General features: G+C 43.7%; 2 protein-coding genes across 2 annotated transcripts; one reads left to right on the top strand and one right to left on the bottom strand.

Moving 5' to 3' along the window:
• Positions 1-5084: 5084 nt before the first annotated feature.
• LOC306980716 (immunoglobulin kappa light chain-like) lies at positions 5085-11089 on the bottom strand (the record flags this gene model as incomplete). The annotated part of the gene is made up of 5 exons (XM_079580145.1): positions 10937-11089; positions 10177-10851; positions 5382-5489; positions 5265-5305; positions 5085-5195 (listed from the first exon to the last, which is right to left on the bottom strand). Exons 1-5 carry the CDS (start codon positions 10986-10988, stop codon positions 5085-5087), a joined length of 987 nt encoding a protein of 328 aa, XP_079436271.1. The 5' UTR covers positions 10989-11089.
• Positions 11090-14483: 3394 nt separating this feature from the next.
• Positions 14484-15989, top strand: LOC306980715 (uncharacterized protein; the record flags this gene model as incomplete). Its single annotated transcript, XM_079580144.1, has 5 exons — positions 14484-14535; positions 14620-15318; positions 15396-15494; positions 15752-15786; positions 15870-15989. 5 exons carry the CDS (start codon positions 14484-14486, stop codon positions 15987-15989), a joined length of 1005 nt encoding a protein of 334 aa, XP_079436270.1.
• Between the last annotated feature and the right edge of the window lie 232 nt (positions 15990-16221).

Below are 16221 nucleotides of genomic sequence, written 5' to 3'. Positions count from 1 at the left end.
CCGGATGCCTCCTGGTCGCCTCCCGTGGGAGGTGTTCCAGGCATGTCCTAGTGAAACATGGCCTTGTGGAAGACCCAGGACGCGCTGGTGGTACTATGTCTCCGAGCTGGCCTGGTGTCGCCTCGGGGTCCCCCCAGAACAGCTGGAGAAGGTGTGTGTGGATCGGGAAGTTTGGGCATCTCTGCTAAGACTGCTGCCCCCGCGATGGATGGACCCGAGCAGACAGTGTGCAGTTTGGAACTGTTTTTTATCAATGGACAGTCACTAATTGATTGTTACAATCACATTGGATTATCGTTCGTTTGACAAACATTAACGGCAGTTAAAATTAGCCCACTAGGAAATAGGGAAAAATATTAAAATATTATAATATAACGTAGTCATTTTGATGTTAAGGCTGCCGTCTACTGTTTGTATCGGCCAATTACAGCCTGATTCAACGTCATAAAATAAAATAGTTTAAAATGTGGCAAGAATGCAAACATGGCTGACATAATTACGGGCCAAGATGGTGTCGTGCCGTCCGTATTGTGACAATGGAACTAAGGACATTTTTGTGATTTCTATGGTCACAACAAGTCATATGACAGTTCTTGTTGCTATCCGGATGTGAATTTTCAGAATCAGAATTGCCAACTGTTTATTCACAAAGTTGCTGGAAGGTTTCAAATTGATAATAATCACCAGTGCCGTAGAGCTCTAGATGTCGAGCGTATTGTTTACTATTTCGTCAGAAGCATTTCAAAGAACAACCGGTGTTCTTTTGGGTATGGATATTTTTAGCCTTCTGAGGTAGCTTCAGATACGCTTCTCGGACTGGCGGTGGTGACTGTTTCCAAAACTTATAGAGTACGACTTCCTGCTCAAAACCACTACGCTGCAAAGACCCAAGGCTTCAAAGCGCGAAGTACGGCCGAGGATGTGCGAGCCTGGGTTTCTATAGCGTCAACAACGCTTTTGAAACCAAGCTTCTGTCTCTGTCGATCTTTGTTCTTGTCATAGAGTTTCAGCTACAACACGCTGCAGGAAAGCCATAGAATCTGGTCAATCAGTGTCTTGTAAATGAAGATGTTCACTTTTTTTTCATCTCGTGTGCAGTGAATGAAAAGTGGGCATGTTCTTTTAGTTTTCTTCCATATACAATAAATCCCTGCCCTCTTTTTTCCGTGCACAGTGTTTTTGACACATTGTTCACACCTTTGCACGCCTCGCATCTGCAGTTTCCTGTTTACTTGGACAGTGAGGGTCTGAAACCATTGAATAATGTAGAGCAAGAGATAGACAGTGTTTCCATAAGACCCTCTGCATGTGGTGGAAAAGACGCATGCAGAAAAAGGCAATTCTAACCTTCCTTTAATTGAACCCTATCAATTCCTTTTTTCTTTGGGCAGCACAAATGGGATATACAGTATGCGCTATCATGCAGATATTACAGAGAAGATCTCATTGACCTTGGGCCTGAGCTTATGTTGTCCAGTTTGGCTTTACCCAAATCTAAAAGCTTCTTGAACAATGTGTGAAAATGCGCCAGAAACACAACAGTAACACAATAAAGAAAAGCCACAAAAACACAACTAAAAAAATTAAAAAGTGACAAAAATGCTTCAAAAAGGTGTCAGAAACGCGGCAACAAAGTGTCAAAAAAGTTACTATCAGTTTTGTGGGTCTTAGTTTTCAAAGGATATTACTCTGGCCTATAGGCTGGAAGCTTTTAGATTTGGGTAAAGCCAAACTGGAGAGAATGCGCTCGGTTAAGGCGAGTGTTAAGAGTTTAAAATCAATCTGGACAGATGACATGGTCTTATTGAGACATTTACTCCTGATTGGATGAAGCGCACCTTGTTTTAGCCAATCACAGGTGAGTCTCAAGATGAAGCTAAACAACTGTGCACTAGAGCAGGGGGTCAAACTCATGTTGGGTCAAAATTTAGCTCCCACAAGTTGTGGTCCACATATACTGTAATGCAGGGGTGTCAAACTCATGTTGGGTCGCGGGTCGCATATAATAGCTGGGTTGCAGGTGACATCACAGCGTTCTAAAGGCCAATGCTATTGAATGGAGGAAAATTTATTTTGTTTTTGAGGAAATTGTTGGTCTTGTACAGAGAGATCATGGACCCAGTGATTGATATTAATGATCCATCCATCCATCCATCCATTTTCTTCCGCTTTATCCGGGGCCGGGTCGCGGGGGCAGCAGTCTCAGCAGAGATGCCCAAACTTCCCGATCCACACACACCTCCTCCAGCTGTTCTGGGGGGACCCTGAGGCGACACCAGGCCAGCTCGGAGACATAGTCCCACCACCGTGTCCTGGGCCTTCCACGAGGCCTTGTCCCACTAGGACATGCCTGGAACACCTCCCGCGGGAGGCGACCAGGAGGCATCCGAAACAGATGCCCGAGCCACCTCAGCTGCTCCTTTCGACGTGAAGGAGCAGCGACTCTACTCCGAGCTCCTCCCGGGTAACTGAGCTCCTCACCCGATCTCGGAGGGTGCGCCCAGCCACCCTGCGAAGGAAACTCATTTCGGCCGCTTGTATTCGCGATCTTGTCCTTTCGGTCATTACCCAAACCTCATGACCATAGGTGAGGGTGGGAACGTAGATCGATCGGTAAATCGAGAGCTTTGCCCCGACTCAGCTCCCTCTTCACCACGACAGACCGATACAGCGACCGATCCGTCTGTCCATCTCACGCTCCATCCGTCCCCCACTCGTGAACAAGACCCCGAGATACTTGAACTCCTCCACTTGAGGCAAGGACTCCCCACCGACCCGATATTAATGATAATTTTCCTAATTCATAAATTTTCTTTTGAGCTACGACTTGTGAAAGTGTAATGCTGTTAATAGGAAAAACTGGCTCCTGCCCCCCGCTGGGCCCGATGACATCATCACATTCTAGAACCTGCAACCCAGCAATAGAGAACATTTTCCCAATAAATGAATAATAATAATCTGTGATTTGGTCAAAGCCCCAACTTGACTGTAGCTTCATCAATAACAACGGCTTACACTTGTATTGCACTTTACAAGCCTGTGTCACAAGTTCCTCAAAGTACTACATAGTCATTTTTCATGCACTCCACACTTGGTAATGGTAAGCTGTTATTGAAGCGACAGCCGCCCTGGGGCAGACTGTCCATTTACCACGTGGCTATGTAATGTGTTGTTCATATCCTGAGCTCTTATTATGTCAGTGCCCTCTACTGGACACATGTGGAACTCTTTTTTTAATTTAATGCCCCCTAGTGGTCAGAATGAGCATTCGGGTTATTCTTTAAAAATTCATAGATCCGCACAGGAAAACTTACTTTTTTTTACTACTTACTCTGGATTTTATGCTCTACAGCAGTGGCTCCCAACCTTTATTGTCTTGTGTACCCCTTGGGCCTTTCAATGGTCGTCCGTGTACCCCCTACCTCAGGGATGTTGCAGTTTATTTAGAAAGTAATTACTTAAAAATGGTGGTTGTAAGAAAAAGGACAATGTTGCGGTCAAAATAAACCTAACATTCTCCCAAGGCAACACATTTTACTGAAAAACATAGCTTTTCCTATAAAAAATATGTTCAATTTCCACCTTTTTTCAATCTGAAATAGTTTCAAGTACCCCCTGCTAGGTCCTCGAGTACCCCCAGGGGTCCCATACCCCTGGTTGGGAAACACTGCTCTACAGGGCAGGGGCCGGATTAAAGCATCTGGGCCGTATGTTTGACACCCCTGCTGTAACGTAAACAGGAAAATACTATTGACAAAACATTTTTCAATAAAAGAATAATAATGAGCTGTTATTTTAAAGCCACACCGCTCAACATTTCACCCAATAAATACAATTAAATACAAACATAAATGTAAAAAACAAACGTGATTTTGCTGTGAGCGGCTCAGCTCTCCTCAGACATGACTGTAGCTTTACCGGGAGTGGGTGAGTCTCCAGCTCGTCTCCATGGAGATGTGATTAAAGTCAGCAGAATGTGAGCTTTAAATAGGTTCTCATCAAAATCTATTCTTTGATCACCCACTGCAGAAATAGCATTTTCTGTGCTGAGCTGGTCACAAGGAGCATGTTTTGTACTGCTAGCAACAGTATAATCCAAAATGTTGCGCAGTGTCCCTTTAAAATAGTGCTAATTTGGTCAAAAGCCCGACAGGACTGTAGCCAAATAAATGATAATTACGGCTTACACTTGTTTCAAAAGTTTCTCAAAGTGCTACATGGCCATGTCTGTGAAATGCTGTATAAATAAAGCTCTTCTCCTTCTCCATTGTTGTCATTAGTCATGTGGTACAATTGTAGCCACAGTCGCCCCGGGGCAGACTGACCATTTACCACATGGCTATAATGTGTTGTTAATATCCTGATGCCTAATTGTGTCAGTGCCCTCTGCTGGACACGAGTGGAATTCTTTTCCTCTATGTTTTATCTTGGCTGCCCCCTTGTGGCTGGACTGAGCATTCTGGCTATTTAAATCATCTTTGTTTGACACATAGTTTTTGAAAGTATCATTTGATTATCAGGCAGGAATCATCACGTCACTTCTCTGTTTTGATATCGTTGTTTATTGGAGGCAGACAGCACTAGACGGTTGAGAAAATGACACACATTTGTAATTGTGTTTTTGACAGATTACAGATCATTTGATGACATATTAATGCAACGAGGACAGACGCAAGTTCAACAGAACTGAAGGTAGCTTACACAGTAGTTTTCATTATTAATATTTATGGTGATGCAATGTTTACATAAGCCATGAATGAAAAAGCAAAGCAAGGTCAGGCCTGCTGGATCCTAAGTTCAGCGATTAGGATCCAGCTCCAAACGGACTGGGCTGTCATCAGGTGTTTTTGCACAGCAGGCACTGTTTGTGGTGCGGTTTCAGTATCAGAATATCAGTATTTGAAATAAATGTAATGCATCCAGCTGTTAAAGTAAAAGTGCCATCTACGTGCCTTTGGACACATGCTGACAGAACATTAGAAGTCACTTTGTTATGATTACACTCTGCAACAAAAGACAAACAAATGCATCAGGCAGTGCGTCCAGTGTCCTGAAGATTTGAAATTTCTCTAGTCTCATTCTTCTCACTGATCAACGGAGAAGTAGGTGCATTCACTCCACGTTTCATCCATTCGTCTTCTGGCTTCTACAGTCACTTGCTCTCCGGCCGTGTACCGGATGACTTTTGGAGAACCCTGATAAGAGACCAATGAGAAGATGTTTGCCACTCAACTTACACTGTTTGCTCAAATTAAACCCAATACCTTTGCTTTTGTGGAAGAAGCTGAATCTCTTTCGTGTGATTCTGCAGAAGTGAAAAGGTATTGGAGATGCTTGTTGTAATAGTGTGCTATGATGCAATAATCCCTCATGTTATTTACCTGTGCTGTTTTTGAAGCAGAGATAGAAGGTCACGCTGAAGAGCAGGCTGGTGGTCAGCATCAGCGCTCCAGTCAAGATGTACAGAGTCTCGGATGTGGCTTCCCAACCTAAAAGAACATTTAGAGAATATCATTTAAACCATCATTATACCAAAGCTAGTATTACAGCAAACAATCATGTTTCATTTGCAAACACTATGAAGCCTTTGCTAATTGCACTTAATCAAATAACTGCCTCAAAGGCACTGTTCTGAAATGGTTTGATTCATATTTAAAAGACGTTTTTCAGTTTCTCATCTGTGTCACCTATTCATTGTGGAGTGCCTCAAGGGTCCATTTTAGGCCCTTTGTTATTTTCTCTGTTTCTTCTACCCCTTGGTCTGATTTTAGAGAAACACAAAGTTGGTTATCATTTTTATGCTGACGATTTGCAGATACATATGCCACTGAAGTCTAGCTCTAAGAGATCATTGAATCCTTTGTTGGATTGTATTCAAGAAGTTAAGATATGGATGGAGGCCAACTTTTTAAGTCTAAACAAAGACAAGACAGATATTTTAATATTTGGAAATTCTTCTAATGTTCTCGACAATTGTGACAGCGACACTGGCCCTCTAGCTTCCTTCTGTCAACCTTTTGCAAGAAATCTCGGTGTGTTTGTAGACAATGAATTTAAATTTGAGAAACATATAAATCATGTTGTCAAATCAACCTTTTTCCACCTTAAAACTCTAAGCAAGGTAAAAAACTATCTACCTGCCTGTGACTTTGAGAAAGCCATTCATGCTTTTATAACTTAGTGACTTGATTATTGTAATTCTGTGTACACTGGTCTCGGTCAGCGTTCAATTCGTCGCCTCCAGGGGGTACAAAATGCAGCTGCTCGTCTCCTTACAGGGACCAGAAAGCAACAGCACATCACCCCTGTGTTAGCTGCTCTACACTGGCTCCCTGTGTATTATAGGATAAGGTTTAAACTTTTACTTGGTCTTTAAATGTCTCCATGGCGCTGCTCCTCTCTATTTGCCCGAGCTTCTGGTACGTCACGCCCCTGCTCGGGCTCTGAGATCTGCTGATCAGCTACTTTTAGAGGTTCCTCGCTCCATGTGACCAAAGGGGACAGGGCTTTCTCTGATGCAGCTCCAAAACCATGGAATGACCTGCCTCTCCACATTAGAGCTGCACAGACACTGGACCAGTTTAAATCATTGCTTAAGACACACTTTTATGCAAAAGCTTTTAACACTGTCTAGCGCATATCTGGCCAAATCTGAGCTGTTAGTGCTTTGCTGTTTTGTATATTGCGTTTTGTTTCTTATTATTATATATTTTTTTTCTGTACTGTAGACCTTTTGTGAAGCACTTTGGTCAACAACAGTTGTTTTAAATGTGCTATATGAATACATTTGATTTGATTTTGATTTGATTCACTCACCTATGGGGAAGAGCGAGTGTAAAGGCGGACGACCTCGGGCCGAGCTACTCTCACTTTCACGCCTCTTTTATGCGCAAGGAAAGAATGAATATGTGCTGCATGAGAGTTGGATTACTGTTCTGACGAGGCAACATTTATCAGAAAAGAAAATAGTTTTTGCCTTTAGTGTCTCGCCTTTCAGGTCGAAAGGAGCCAGCTGAGGTGGCTAGGGCATCTGTTTCGGATTCCTCCTGGTCGCCTCCCGCGGGAGGTGTTCCAGGCATGTCCTAGTGGGACAAGGCCTCGCGGAAGGCCCAGGACACGCTGGTGGGACTATGTCTCCGAGCTGGCCTGGTGTCGCCTCGGGGTCCCCTCAAGAACAGTTGGAGGAGGTGTGCGTGGGAGGCATCTCTGCTAAGACTGCTGCCCCCGCGACCCGGCCCCGGATAAAGCGGAACAAATGGATGGATTGATGGTGTCTCGCCTTAAAGAGTTTCCCTTTTCTCCTGCAGTGTCTCGCCTTAAAGAGTTTCCTTTTTCTCCTGCAGTGTCTTCCCTTAAAGAGTTTCCCTTTCCTCCTGCAATGTCTCGCCTTAAAGAGTTTCCTTTTCCTCCTGCAGTGTCTAGCCTTAAAGAGTTTCCCTTTCCTCTTGCAGTGTCTCACCTTAAAGAGTTTCCCTTTCCTCTTGCAGTGTCTCACCTTAAAGAGTTTCCCTTTTCTCCTGCAGTGTCTTGCCTTAAAGAGTTTCCCTTTTCTCCTGCAGTGTCTCGCCTTAAAGAGTTTCCCTTTCCTCTTGCAGTGTCTCGCCTTAAAGAGTTTCCCTTTCCTCTTGCAGTGTCTCACCTTAAAGAGGTTCCCTTTCCTCTTGCAGTGTCTCACCTTAAAGAGTTTCCTTTTTCTCCTGCAGTGTCTCGCCTTAAAGAGTTTCCCTTTCCTCCTGCAGTGTCTCGCCTTAAAGAGTTTCCCTTTCCTCTTGCAGTGTCTCGCCTTAAAGAGTTTCCCTTTTCTCCTGCAGTGTCTCACCTTAAAGAGTTTCCTTTTTCTCCTGCAGTGTCTCACCTTAAAGAGTTTCCCTTTCCTCCTGCAGTGTCTCGCCTTAAAGAGTTTCCCTTTCCTCTTGCAGTGTCTCGCCTTAAAGAGTTTCCCTTTTCTCCTGCAGTGTCTCACCTTAAAGAGTTTCCCTTTTCTCCTGCAGTGTCTCGCCTTAAAGAGTTTCCTTTTTCTCCTGCAGTGTCTTCCCTTAAAGAGTTTCCCTTTCCTCCTGCAGTGTCTCGCCTTAAAGAGTTTCCCTTTCCTCTTGCAGTGTCTCACCTTAAAGAGTTTCCCTTTTCTCCCGCAGTGTCTTCCCTTAAAGAGTTTCCCTTTCCTCCTGCAGTGTCTCGCCTTAAAGAGTTTCCCTTTCCTCCTGCAGTGTCTTCCCTTAAAGAGTTTCCCTTTCCTCTGCAGTGTCTCGCCTTAAAGAGTTTCCTTTTTCTCCTGCAGTGTCTCACCTTAAAGAGTTTCCTTTTTCTCCTGCAGTGTCTCGCCTTAAACAGTTTCCTTTTTCTCCTGCAGTGTCTCGCCTTAAAGAGTTTCCCTTTCCTCTGCAGTGTCTCGCCTTAAAGAGTTTCCTTTTTCTCCTGCAGTGTCTCGCCTTAAACAGTTTCCTTTTTCTCCTGCAATGTCTCGCCTTAAAGAGTTTCCCTTTCCTCCTGCAGTGTCTCGCCTTAAAGAGTTTCCTTTTTCTCCTGCAGTGTCTCGCCTTAAAGAGTTTCCCTTTCCTCTTGCAGTGTCTCACCTTAAAGAGCTTCCCTTTCCTCCTGCAGTCTCGCCTTAAAGAGTTTCCTTTTTCTCCTGCAGTGTCTTCCCTTAAAGAGTTTCCCTTTCCTCTTGCAGTGTCTCGCCTTAAAGAGTTTCCCTTTTCTCCTGCAGTGTCTCACCTTAAAGAGTTTCCCTTTTCTCCTGCAGTGTCTCGCCTTAAAGAGTTTCCCTTTTCTCCTGCAGTGTCTCACCTTAAAGAGTTTCCCTTTTCTCCTGCAGTGTCTCGCCTTAAAGAGTTTCCCTTTCCTCCTGCAGTGTCTTCCCTTAAAGAGTTTCCCTTTCCTCCTGCAGTGTCTTCCCTTAAAGAGTTTCCTTTTCCTCCTGCAATGTCTCGCCTTAAAGAGTTTCCCTTTCCTCCCGCAGTGTCTTCCCTTAAAGAGTTTCCCTTTCCTCTTGCAGTGTCTCACCTTAAAGAGTTTCCCTTTTCTCCTGCAGTGTCTCGCCTTAAAGAGTTTCCTTTTTCTCCTGCAGTGTCTCACCTTAAAGAGTTTCCTTTTTCTCCTGCAGTGTCTCACCTTAAAGAGTTTCCCTTTTATCCTGCAGTGTCTCACCTTAAAGAGTTTCCCTTTTCTCCTGCAGTGTCTCACCTTAAAGAGTTTCCCTTTTCTCCTGCAGTGTCTCACCTTAAAGAGTTTCCCTTTTCTCCTGCAGTGTCTCACCTTAAAGAGTTTCCCTTTTCTCCTGCAGTGTCTCACCTTAAAGAGTTTCCTTTTTCTCCTGCAGTGTCTCACCTTAAAGAGTTTCCCTTTTATCCTGCAGTGTCTCACCTTAAAGAGTTTCCTTTTTCTCCTGCAGTGTCTCACCTTAAAGAGTTTCCCTTTTATCCTGCAGTGTCTCACCTTAAAGAGTTTCCCTTTTCTCCTGCAGTGTCTCACCTTAAAGAGTTTCCCTTTTCTCCTGCAGTGTCTCACCTTAAAGAGTTTCCCTTTCCTCTTGCAGTGTCTCACCTTAAAGAGTTTCCCTTTTCTCCTGCAGTGTCTCGCCTTAAAGAGTTTCCCTTTTCTCCTGCAGTGTCTCACCTTAAAGAGTTTCCCTTTCCTCCTGCAGTGTCTCGCCTTAAAGAGTTTCCCTTTCCTCTTGCAGTGTCTCGCCTTAAAGAGTTTCCCTTTTCTCCTGCAGTGTCTCACCTTAAAGAGTTTCCCTTTTCTCCTGCAGTGTCTCGCCTTAAAGAGTTTCCTTTTTCTCCTGCAGTGTCTTCCCTTAAAGAGTTTCCCTTTCCTCCTGCAGTGTCTCGCCTTAAAGAGTTTCCCTTTCCTCTTGCAGTGTCTCACCTTAAAGAGTTTCCCTTTTCTCCTGCAGTGTCTCACCTTAAAGAGTTTCCCTTTCCTCTTGCAGTGTCTCGCCTTAAAGAGTTTCCCTTTCCTCTTGCAGTGTCTCACCTTAAAGAGTTTCCCTTTTCTCCTGCAGTGTCTCACCTTAAAGAGTTTCCTTTTTCTCCTGCAGTGTCTCGCCTTAAACAGTTTCCTTTTTCTCCTGCAGTGTCTCACCTTAAAGAGTTTCCTTTTTCTCCTGCAGTGTCTCGCCTTAAACAGTTTCCCTTTCCTCTGCAGTGGATGACTAATATCACACACATATCTTACCTTCAACGCTCAGCTTGGTCCCGTTCCCGAACAGGACTTGTCCGCAGGCGGCCACTGCGCAGTAGTAGGTGCCCGTCTGCTCTGAGCTCACGTTGTGTATGGGGAGGCTGTAGACGCAGGAGCTTGTTGGACGGTCTGTAGTTCTTTCGCACCGATCGCCTCCTCTGTGGCTGTAAAGGACTCCTGCGGTGGACTCTTCAGACTCCCTGAACCAGTGAACTCTTGGTTGTTCTTCGCAGATCCCGGTGTTGACGCTACACTTCAGAACCGCCGAACGTCCCGGTCGAACTCCCTCGAGCGGGGACTGTTGGACCACCATCGCGCCGCCCTTGACGAACACCGTAATGCTCTGCACAAACTCGAAGTTCATGGAGGAGCTCGTGGCGCAGAAGTAGGTGGCGGAGTCGGAAGGTCGCACGTCGGATATATTCAGATGGTTCCGGTCTTTCTCCATGCCCAGCTTGAAGCGGGCGTCTGCTTTGAATTCGTTCTCGAGCCCTTTGCTATCGGCGCCGAGGTAGATGTTGGAGACGAGCCTCGGCAGCGCGCCCAGACTCTGCTTGTACCAGTAATACTTGTAGATCTGGAGCTCGTGCGGACATTGGAGCGTCAGGGCGTCGCCGATCTCGACCGTCACCGAAATGGCTTTCCGACGAGGAGACCGGGACCCGTGAACTGCATCGAAATGGAGAAAAGTAAGTACACACATTTGCGTCAAACTGGAAAAGATTTTGAAGTAAATTGAAAAAGAAAGACTCACCGACTTCCCCACGGAGCAGGCCGAGGAGGCACAGAAGCAACGTCGCAGGCATCTCTGACTTGAATTTCTATGAACCTCACACTTTAGGCTGAAATATCCGACCAAACAGGATGCTCACTGCGACCACTGCCCGCCCAATTTCTCAAAACTTACATAAGTCCTTTTCGCTGCCTTGGCCTGAGATTTGCAAAGTCACACCTTTTTTTCTTTTTTTTAGAAGAGGCTTTGTGAGAGCAGACATCCGCTGGCTCAATAATATCTTAGAAACTGTGTGTATTATTAGCGCTGCAAACCTGATATGTAGATGAGTTTACTGCGTGGGCAGAGGAAGTTCAAACCTTCTCAAACGCCTGAGCACTAAGTTGTGGAATGAGTTGACTTTATTCATAAGACATTCTTATACCCATGTTTAAATCTCGTCTTAAAACTCGGTTCTTTAAGTTGGCGTTTGGCACACTCTAAAGAAGTTGACCTGGTTGTTTTTAAAGTATGTTTAAGTGAAGTTGCAGTTTGTTCTTTTGAGAGAACAACTACATACAGTGGGGAAAAAAAAGTATTTGGCCAAAATGCAATACAATGTCTATGTGAAACTGACCAAATACTTTTTTTTCCCCCACTGTATACACTGTGTGCAGAATTATTACACTTTTTTTTTTTTTTTACCATATTGTTTTGTTGCTTCACATTTCAAATTTCAAAAATGGCGCTGCAAAACTTAAAGGCACACTGCGTAACATTTTGGACTTTACTATTGCCATCAGTACAAAAACCTGCTCCTAGTGACCAGCTTGACACAATACATGCTATTACTGCAGTGAGTAATCTAAGAATGAATTTGGATGGGAACCTAGCCTGTTTAAATCTCAAATTCTGCTGATTTTAGTCACATCTCCATTATGTTATGCCACGTCTTAGGAGAGCTGAGCCGCTCACAGCAAAATCACATGTTTGTTTAAAGGGGGGGGGTATTATGAGAAAATTGACTTTTTCGAGCTTTCCATCATGTTATTATGTCATTCCCTCATTAAAAACATGCCTGAAGTGTTGCCTTGGCACATTCACGTATTTTTGAGTAATCTGTAAAAACTCTGATGGCGGCCATTTTAGGGATAGCTTTGCCTGAGTCCTCCTAGGAACGCCCCCACCTTCTGGAGACGCCTCCGAGCTTTCGTCACCAGCCGAGTAACCGACCACTGCTCCTCAGCAGAACCCCCTCCCCACTGATGCCACAGACAGCGTGTGGAGGGGGCGTGTCGGAAAGGGTCAGAGGTTCTTAAAGAGACAGAGGCCTATTTCAAGACATTCACTACAGCCATTTTGAGAGAGACATTTTATACAAGGCAGTTATTCTAATTTACTGCATTTACAGACCAACAGAAGGTTTGCTCATCATTGTAGTGTGATATAGACTGGTGCTGTGTGATTGAAAAAAGCATAATACCCCCTCTTTAAGGTATTTTTCAATGATGGTGTGGCTTTAAAGCGTCCCAGCTGAGGGCCATGTTTGTAATGAGATAAAGTGTGGTCAAAGTTTTTATTTATTTATTTGATCATGTACCGGAGCATTTAGAAAAGATGCTTTGTACCAGACAGAGCTCATTTCCATCTGCAGTCCCCGACAATTACAAAAACATAAAATGCAGTTGTATAAAAAAAAAGTAATGTTCATCAACGGGAAAACTTGTTCCACTGTACCAGGGCTGTCCAAACTTCACCGAGGGCAGCATATTGACATGTATACAGCACAGAGGGCCACAGATCGGTGATCAATGCATTCAAATATTCACATGGGTGCATTTAAGAGAGGTTTAAACCGTACCACGCCTTTATTTAGGCTTGGAACTATAGCGGAAATAATAATAACAATAATAATAATGCATCGTTTTTATATCGCGCTTTTCTGGACACTCAAAGACACTTTACAATTAATAAAATTGCAGTAAAAATACCATCTCTGGCCATGTGTGCCAATAAAACAAGAAGGTTGAGCCGCACTTTGCACATGCCGGCTCTATACCACTGACTTTCTCAGATATAAAGCTCCTAGAAAATGTTGTTTCACGTACAGGCACAATCTTTTTAAGTCTTTACATAGTTTTATTGCAGTTGAGAGTTTGTTCCATTCTGAGATTGTTTGAAAAGAAAATGCCAATTGTCCTAATGCTGTTATTGGCCTTGTTGTTCTGACTCTGATCAGAGGTTCATTGGACAAACCTGAACCGTATCTTCAGATTGGCTGACTTAATTATATATTTAAAGATTATATATTCAAATTGTATGTTTGGTTAATATTTGACAGTGATGATACTGCCATGATTTCCTGTCTAGAATCCTAAGTGTTTGTTTATGAAGAGATTCGGTTTTATTTACTACTATTATTACTGCCACCTCAGGTCTTATGTGTAACTGCAGGTTCTATATACAGCTTATGTACGGCACATCTTTCTGAGTGACAGTGCAGGATTTTAGAGGCAGTTGTGGTGAACAGGTCTGAGCTCATTCTACACATTAGGACATGACTGGAACATTTTTAAACTCTGTATCGTCCCTTTAAACTTCTGATCGGTACTGCATGTGTGCTTAAAGGAATAGTTCACCGTTTTTTCCACACTGAGATATGTTCTTACCTGAGCTTAGACGAGTTGATACGTACCTGTCTGGTCTGTGTGCGTGCCCGTGGAAGAGCGTGGACACTTCTAACATCACCCCATTTGGAGCTATAGGAATACATTGGGAGAGGCCAATGCTACAAACCTCTTTGGTTTTTTTTTGCGTGACTGAGGGAACACTGCACTTCCATACTGTGATAGGTTCTTACCTGAGCTTAGACGAGTTGATACGTACCTGTCTGGTTTTTGTGCGTGCCCGCGGAGGAGCGTGGTAGCTTCCAACTTCACCCTGTTTGGAGCTATAGGAATACATTGGGAGAGGCCAAATGCTAAAAACATCTTTGCTCTTTTTGCGTGACTGAGGGCACGCACAATGATCAGTCAGGTACGCACCAAATCGTCTAAGATCAGGTAAGAACATATCTCAGCATGAAAAAATGGTGAACTATTCCTTTAACAAATAAACTAAACTAACTCAACAAACACTCTGGGAAATAGCCAAAATAGTAGCAACAGCAGCCCATCAAATATAATTTATTTTAATGTGAATCAATACAAAAATGACCCAAATACTAACACACCCTCCTGCGTTCATATCAGAAATCTCTATGCACATCCATGCAGATCACAAGCCCCTGACCTAAACTATTCTCACTAAACATATGGCTGTTGGGTCAAGGAAGCTCATGAAGAGGGAATTTAAACCCATTTTTTCCTCATCCAGACTAACATGAATAAATAATTAAACCGCATGGCAGTGACATGTATGTGTGGTTAACCCGAGCTGCAAATGCAACTTCAAAGCCATCTCATTTCTCATTGGCAACACCCTATTTTTCAGTGTCCCTTGTAATCAGCCAATCACGGTTGAGCTTCACTTCATAAAAGCCGAGACCAGTTCAAAATGCTTTGTTAGACGGGGAATGAGAATGAAGACAATGGCAACTTTACAAGTACTGTTCATGAAGTGCTTGTTGTTGGCTTCTGCAGGTGAGTGACAGCTTAAACATTATTACTATGACTTAAATGTATTTATGTAAAGAGTAGCTTTTGTCTCTTTTATTGTCTCTACAGCTCAGATGAATGGTCTGCAAGAAAGAAGCCGTTTCCTCTCGGCGACTGTTGGAGATAACATCAAGTTGTGCTGCAATTTGGAGCACAATTTTGATATTCAGATGGGAGCCAAGCTTTACTGGTACAAGCAAAGTTTGGGCAGGAAACCAGAACTTGTGTCTTCATTCTTGAAATATGACAAGAAGAGCGAATTTCATGGAGAATTTCTCCGCAGTCATCGTGTCAAACAGGACAATGACAATGGGAAAAATGACTTGTACATCAGTGACTCCATCGTCTCGGATTCGGCTGTTTACCACTGCGTACGCTGCTTTATGCATCAAACTGACTTCCTGGAAAGTTACACTGTGATCGTAAAGAGTTTGAACATCCGAACAAAGGTCCACCAGCCTCCGCATGAGGAAACTGAAGAAGGACGGTCAGTGACTCTAAACTGTAGCGTTCACACTGGGAGCTGTGGAGGAAAAACAAGAGTTCACTGGTTCAAACAGTCTGAGGAGTCGTCCCCAGGAGTCCTTTACAGCCACGGAGGAGGCGAGGGCGATCAGTGCGAGAAAACTACAGACCGTCCAAAAAACTCCTGCGTCTACAGCCTCCCCATACACAACGTGAGCTCAGAGCAGACGGGCACCTACTACTGCGCTGTGGTCGCCTGTGGACACGTCCTGTTCGGGAACGGGACCAAGGTCAAGATAATAGGTGAGTTCAACCTTTTCTCTCTCTCGATTGACTGTGTTTTCCAAAGCATCTGTATAACTAAAATTGTTGTGATGCAGATTCTACTTTGGTCCACTATGTTTTGAGTGGAGTGACTGCCTTCACCTCCAGCCTGGTCGTTGGACTCACGTTTTGCCTGTGCTTGAAAAACAACGCAGGTACTGTAACGATTCCTGTTGGTTTTAACATCTCGATGGATGAGAGTGTTTCAACGTTCAAAGAGGATGGAACTGAACTCACAGTGGAGAAAATTACTCAGTGGCAGTTTGGTTCTTAAAATCAAGTTTTTATGATTAAGGAGAACATTACTGAACTCATAGCGATAGTCTGGGAGTAAATAGAGCCAAAATGTGTCTTGCGTTCTTCTCCACCCTTTGGAATATGTATCTAACTCATCTGACTCGTTTCTTTGCAGATGCTTCCAAGAGAAATTCTACAGCGAAGATCAAGGTCTGGTTTGCATTTCAGATTGTAATTATATTGTAATTAATATTCTAAATGTTCTTTACATCTTCTGCGTGTTTTTGGGTCAGGGTTTCCCCAAACTCCTCCAGTACATGGCGACGGAGCAGGTGACGAAGAGCGAAGGGCGAGAACAAAGGGACGACACGTGGACTGAATGTGTCTACTTCAGCGTGGAGCAAGAAAACTAGAAAAAGATCCTGATTAGATCTTTCCTGACTGTACAGATGGAAACAGTTTAAGATGCTTTTAAACAAAACACGGTTTGAATCCAATTTATTCATTTTGGTTCATTTCTGTAAGAGTAGCTTTGATTGTACTTTTATAAAATGCCAATATTGTGTCACAAATACATGATTTATGACTGTTTTATGTTTACTTTTGGTCCTGTGTTTCTAATGTTCAATAAACTCCACCAAGGAA

The sequence above is a fragment of the Gobius niger genome (genome assembly GCF_951799975.1).
Source record: "Gobius niger genome assembly, chromosome: 21".
NCBI lineage: Eukaryota > Metazoa > Chordata > Actinopteri > Gobiiformes > Gobiidae > Gobius > Gobius niger.
This window is presented reverse-complemented; position numbering and strand designations above follow the sequence as displayed.